Genomic DNA, 6,197 nt, shown 5'->3' with positions numbered 1-6,197 from the left:
GAAGCATTCAAGCAAAGTAAAATGCACTATCCTGCCCTGTTTCGGTGGCAAGAAAATGAAAAGGGTGCAATCTTTAAATGTTCCAACTTTGTGATCCATTAGATAGAACCGCGAACCAAAATGCGTGCGCAAGAAAATAACGGAAAACTGCCAAACCATGTTTTTTTTTGTCCTAGGGTAGGAGGTTGAGTAAGCCACAAAGTGCCATGCAGATAGGAACGAAGTGAAGCGTTTTTTCAATACAGCTACCATTTATGTAATCATCCCTTATGTCCGTGGATACTAACACAGATAGTGCAGAGCTAGATTCCAGAATCTACCAGCAGAAAACAAAATTATAGGTTCCCGTCACGTTGCGGGGTTCCAAAATGTTGCAACTGAACTTTCCTCCCACTGTTTGATAAGTTCGTTTTAATTTTAAATGCGCAATTAATGTAACATAACTGAAACAACGATGAAGATGAAATAAACGTCTTACCAAATAAGAAAACCGCGTCACTTGATGGAGAGAAAACACAGGTTACCAATCACGATTTGAAAAAGCCATATTTTTGTAGTAAAACACGTTTGTCGCTGATAAAATAACCGGCAAATTAAAAATAAAAACATGACTTGATCACGATTGTCAAATCACACCTTTCTTTAAGTCATCTTGGTGCCGTGATAAGGTTCAGCTTTCCTAGAGCCACCTTGGTTGAATCTGTTTGTCAAAACCGGGATTTGTTGTTTACAGTGGTGTTGATTGGTACCTGAAATAAAAGTGTAGGATAATTTTACATTTTTGGAACGATGAAAATAAGGAAACATATACTCCCGCGTACGCTACAAGATGCCGTGGCTACAACGTTCATGGCCGGCATCATTCCGGTAACGTTTTGGTTCGAAGTGTACGTCGTCATTCCGGGTATCCATGGTGCGGACTCCGTGTACAATTGGGTGCATTTCATTCCTGCCGTCCTGTTGCTGTTCAACGTGACCGCACACATGCTGGCAACGGTCCTCTGCGACACCAGCAGCTCGACCGAGCTGATCCCAGCCCCACCGAACATTGCCAGCGGTGGTGCCGGACTTGGCTCGAAGACATGGCATGTGTGCGCGACGTGCGAGTTCCTAGCGCCACCGCGTTCCTGGCACTGTGCAAGCTGCCGTACGTGCATCCTCAAACGGGACCATCATTGCGTTTTCACCGGTTGCTGCATTGGTCACAAAAACCACCGCTACTTCATCATGTTTATAGCGTATCTGTTCGTTTCGACGTTGTACGCGAGTGTACTGAACAATTATTTCCTCTGGTTCGTACGCGGCGAGGAGTTCCGCAACTGGACATCACTGGTGAAGATCGTTTTTCCCCTGGCCATGCTGATGATCGACATCTCGACCAAGCAGTACTATCTGGTGATCTACCTCATTAACATGGTTGGCGTTATGTTCACCGGAGTGCTGCTAGTTTATCACGGGCGGCTCATCCTATCCGGGGCAGTCGTACATGAGCGAAAGGCCCCCGAGTATGACATGGGGCCAGGGGAGAACATTCGGATGGTGCTCGGTAACCGGTGGTATCTGGCGTGGATATCACCGTTCGTTCGAAGTGATCTACCCCACAATGGAGTCAACTGGGACACGCTTCAGAAACAGACGATTAAAAGTAAATGAACAATTTCACATTCAATAGAGCATAGATGCAACACTTTATCTATCGCATTTTGTACTGAATCAAAGTGCTTTATTGCGCACAATTTGTGGCCAACCTTTTAAAAACTCATAGTCATATTTGATTTTAAACATAATTTTATTGTACATTGTACGTAAATGTAGCTTGTATTCTTTTGATTTATGAAAGAAAATCATGTCCTAGCGAGAGACAAAAGTCAGCGATCGTCGCTTCAATTCGTCATGCTATCCACACAATTTTCAAATCACTGTTACACACTCTGTCTGAGGTCTGTTCGATTTGTCTCATGACTAGCGTTTGGGGAGGAAATCTTTTAAATCGCGTTGCAAAACCTAATGGCACCAGGTCGCTTAATTCCAAACAAATAAAAAATAACGTGCCACCAACGCTACGGTACATCTTCGATCGTCGAACTAAAACACCATCTCCTCCGTGTTCGATATCATGCTGCTCGCCCGGTTCGCACGTTGCACCTGCAGCAGCTCCCGGATCAGTGCCGCCTTTTCCCGCTCCAGCAGGGACAGCTTTTCGTTCTTCTGATTAATCTCCTCGACCAGCTGATGATTTTGCTGCTTCAAATGGTTAACCATTTCCGGTTGCTGCTGCTGTTGTGATTGTTGTGCTTGTTGTTGAAGATGGTGATGTGGTGGTGCGGGTTGGTAACTTCCGGATGCCGGTGGAGGCGGTACCGCCGGTGGTGGCATGTTTGGTGTCGACTGGGACTGAGGGCGCTGCATTGGATGATGGGGCGCATACGGTGATCCAACACCGAGCGTGCCCGGAAGTGGCCGGAGCGCAAGATTCATGTGCATGGGAAACCCGCCGCGTTCCCAGCTTTCGGCCAGCATCATCAGATGGCGGTTCACTTCTAGGACGCGGGCACGCTGCAGATCAAGCCGTTCTTGGTGCGTTTCTGTCCAGGTTTCCTGTGAAAATTGAGGAACAAAAATTTGCCATCGGTAAGTCAACTTTCTTGATAGTTCGTTAGAAATAAATTTATCTTTTATTAAGAGAACTAATGTTCAGATTTCTAAATAGTAATAACTACTTGGGATGCTATTTGCAAAGGTATAAATCGCATGTGAGGACGCCTGTTGAAACCAGAAATTGCAACTAACCGTATCGGTTAGTAAATATCACAAAATCAAAGGACCTTTACAAAATGTTTTGCGTTGTCATGGTAACATGACTTGACTAAATTAGTTAAGTGAAATCGTTTAAAAAGGGTTTAAGACATCGTGGAAGACGATTGTTGTAAGTTTATTTTCAGCATTATTGCTCAAATGAGTTCAATTCGGAACCTTTCATTTAACTTTCCTTTCAAAAGCAGTAATTGTACGCCGAAAGCAAAAATTAACCATTGCTAATTGTTTACTCTGCAAGCTTCGAGCGATACCTGCGGATATTTCCTTTCAAATAAGATAATTGTCCTCTGCTTAACATCAACTTCAAACTGGCCAGTTAAGTCCAAAAAGCCCCATTTACCACAACCGGAAAGGCCTCCGGGTAAACGTGCTTAAACTAGCAGCGTGATCAATTTTCCGCCCAATGGGACGAACTGTTTTCTCTCTATTCTTCTCTCTCTCTCATTCTGTCCACAACTTACCATGTGGGAACCGGGGCGACCGAGGTAGCGAATCTTCTCCTGCACCGCCGCCAGCTGCTTCAGATACCACTCGCGTGTCTTTTCGACCGCACTGAGGCCCTGCAGCAGGATGTCCTTTTCCTGCTCGATCTGCTTCAGGCGCTTGAGCATATTGTAGTCGACGCCGTTCTGCAGCGTGTGCCGACGTGGTTCCCTTCTTCGTCCAGCCGAACCGGGCTGCTTCTTCTGGTAGAGGCCACCACCGACGGTGAGGCGACCTCCGTCGAGCTGATGGATGGACTGTAGCGAAGGGGATGAGGTGGATAGATCCGTTTGACCGTCGGCTGACCCACGGGCCAGTGGTGCCCGCATCCCACCCTTATCTCCACCACTCTTGTCACCACCAGCTTCACCCATCAGCAGCGACATCTGCCAGTTTTGCAGCGCGTTCCGTATCTCCGCCTTGTCGATGCTGGAACTTCCGCCGGTGCTGCTGGGGGGAAGCTGGTGGTGAAGAAGACCATGGTGATGATGTAGTTGTTGTTGCTGCTGCTGCTGCTGCTGGTGTCCTCGGTCGCCGAGGTTGAGTGAAACCCGTGGCGGTTTCGGTGGACCGAAAGCACCGGGAAGAATGATCGGTGGTGGTTCCAGATCGAGATCCGGATCGGACCCAAGCAGCTGCGGCATGCTGAGCGTTTTCTGGGCCGGCATGGCATTGTTCGGTCGCACCGTGGCCGTGTTGAGCGGTCCCGCGTTCGACCACGTGCTTGTCCCAAGGGAGGGCAGTTTGTTGCCCAACGATCCGGACGATCCTGCGCTACTCCCGGTGTCCAGGTCGAGCAGTGGCGCCGACGGTGGACGCGAAAGGGACAGTTTACCCATCGGACCCTTTAGTTCCCGTTCGATATCAGCTCGGGAGGCTGGCGACGAGGAAGGAGATGGAACGCCATGACCGACGGTGGCTTGATTACGCAGCAGACATATCTTGAGTCCGCCACAGAAACGCTCGAACGAAAGCAACCCATTTGGAGGCGTCACCTTTCGCAGGCTGTCGATGACCCCACTCGGGAGACCTTTCGAACCGTCGTCCTGCCAGCGCTCCTCGATGTCGGCCAGCCGCACGAAACCAGTTTTCCGGTCGTCCATGATGTCGAACAGGGTGCGCATGGCGGCCACAAAGGCTTGCGGCAGTCCATCGATGTGCTGCTGGAGATGTGGATGCTGGTGATGCTGATGATGAAGATGATGTCCGTCCGGCTGGTGGTGGTTGATGGCCACGGCGGGCGTAGGTGAAACGGGACGCTGCTGCGGTGGTCCTCCCGGCACTTGGTCCGCGAGCAGGTGTTGCTGTGTACCCCCAATTTGCCCCGGCAAAGTGGACAGCCGATGCTGAAGGTGATGATGGTGGTTCAGATGATGATTCAGGTGATGATTCTGTGGCTGCTGTTGGTGCGGTTGGGACTGATGTTGCCGAAGGGGATGTAGATGAGTCGCCATACCGGTTACTGACGTCGCCGTCCGTTCGCTGTTGAGCGATAATATGTTCTTTCGGCTGCGGTTGGACAGTGGGTCCATTGCACTTTCTCGCCAGACTTGGTCAACTGCTGCCACCAATTTTTTCGATTTTTATTTATTCGCACTCAACAAACTTCCCCGAAGTTAAGCCAAATAATTTTGCGCGCATCCACTTCACTTCACATCGTCACTTGTTTGGCCATTTACTTCCCTGCACGTGGTTGTTATTTGTTTGTTTTAAAAACTCCTTTCCACTTGAATATTTTCGTTTGCTTTTTTATTTATTTATTTTTTTTGTATACCTTTGCGTCACTTGCTTTCACTCCACAAATCCTGCCGGGGTTTTCGGTTCCCCGTTTTGGCCAGATCCACTTTGCGATCGCAGCATCCCAAAAACAGGTATTTGTGCTTTGCTTTCTTCTTATCCACGGTTTGTGGTGGGTTTTTTTTTAATGATCGCGCGCGCTTTTCCGTCCTTTTTATCGCTTTGTTTTTCTTTCACTCATACGCACACCACGACTTTCGGCAGACTTTGGGGTCTGCGGATGGTGCATAGGTCGCTATGCTTTTTAATAGATTGCTTTGTTTTTTTTTTAAATGGTTACCGAGTAAGCCACTGAAGCAAGCTATGACAATTAAAATGTCATTTCGAAGGCACGTTTAAATCGTCACTTTGATGTGTGGTGATATACGCGAGCATATCAATTTCCATGCAACGGCAATCACTCGATCACGACCTTCCGGTTTGATTTCACGCAACCTTCACCTACTGCTAATAGTGATCACTCGATGGTTTACACAGCAGCAGCAGTCACACGTTTAGGACGGTTTAAACTTCACGAACGGCGATCGCAGCCACCGCCAGCGTCACGGACAGCCATCGCTAGCGAAGTCACGCGAGAGAATGGCGCGTCCAGCGGACCCAAACCCGCGGTCGGGCTCTGCGGTGCGGTGTGTTGAGCAAACTTTCAGTTTTCCTCTACCCTTCGATGGCGGCGACCCCGACGCCGTCTCCATCCTCGTCGAACCTGATTCGTGTGTCGTTTGTAGGAGTGCCGTGGACATTGCAATGGAGACGGAACGAGCCCGGGCAACACACGTGCGGGACCGGGATGGAAGCTGCCCTTTTTCAGGTGGCTTTTAGGTGTGCGTTTTTGTGCGATCGTCAGGTACAGTAAATGACGAAAAATAACAAAACAAAACAAAACATCCTTGAAAAGGGACATCCTGCTGCTTTTAGGACGAGCTCAATGTAATTCTACCTCTGGTCCATTTTTCGAACAAACGATTTGAACAGGTGATAAATGTACGATGGAAAGGAAGAAATGCGATTTCACACATGATGTTACTATAATGGGAACATAGCTATAAGTATATTGTAAATCTTAATTCCAAATCAAGATTACATTTTTAAATTTAATTTTT

The 6,197-nt window shown here is 48.2% G+C and overlaps 2 protein-coding genes across 2 annotated transcripts; one reads left to right on the top strand and one right to left on the bottom strand.

The window, feature by feature from the left end:
• The first annotated feature begins 776 nt into the window (after positions 1–776).
• Positions 777–2,556, top strand: LOC131282113 (probable palmitoyltransferase ZDHHC24). Its single transcript, XM_058311509.1, has one exon. The coding sequence runs from the start codon at positions 790–792 to the stop codon at positions 1,651–1,653; it is 864 nt and encodes a 287-aa protein (XP_058167492.1). The 5' UTR covers positions 777–789; the 3' UTR covers positions 1,654–2,556.
• Positions 1,888–5,053, bottom strand: LOC131282112 (uncharacterized). The gene is made up of 2 exons (XM_058311508.1): positions 3,279–5,053; positions 1,888–2,598 (listed from the first exon to the last, which is right to left on the bottom strand). Exons 1-2 carry the CDS (start codon positions 4,830–4,832, stop codon positions 2,086–2,088), a joined length of 2,067 nt encoding a protein of 688 aa, XP_058167491.1. The 5' UTR covers positions 4,833–5,053; the 3' UTR covers positions 1,888–2,085.
• Positions 5,054–6,197: the final 1,144 nt, after the last annotated feature.

Source organism: Anopheles ziemanni, chromosome 2 (genome assembly GCF_943734765.1).
Source record: "Anopheles ziemanni chromosome 2, idAnoZiCoDA_A2_x.2, whole genome shotgun sequence".
Taxonomy (NCBI): Eukaryota; Metazoa; Arthropoda; class Insecta; order Diptera; family Culicidae; genus Anopheles; species Anopheles ziemanni.
This window is presented reverse-complemented; position numbering and strand designations above follow the sequence as displayed.

What these genes read in the sequence shown, in the direction of transcription:
- LOC131282113 (XM_058311509.1), top strand. Translation starts at nt 790, where the DNA reads ATGAAAATAAGGAAACATATACTCCCGCGTACGCTACAAGATGCCGTG.
- LOC131282112 (XM_058311508.1), bottom strand. Translation starts at nt 4,832, where the DNA reads ATGGACCCACTGTCCAACCGCAGCCGAAAGAACATATTATCGCTCAAC. An exon ending in GTCGCCCCGGTTCCCACATG is followed by an intron (nt 2,599 to 3,278) that starts GTAAGTTGTGGA and finishes CAATTTTCACAG; the next exon opens with GAAACCTGGACAGAAACGCA.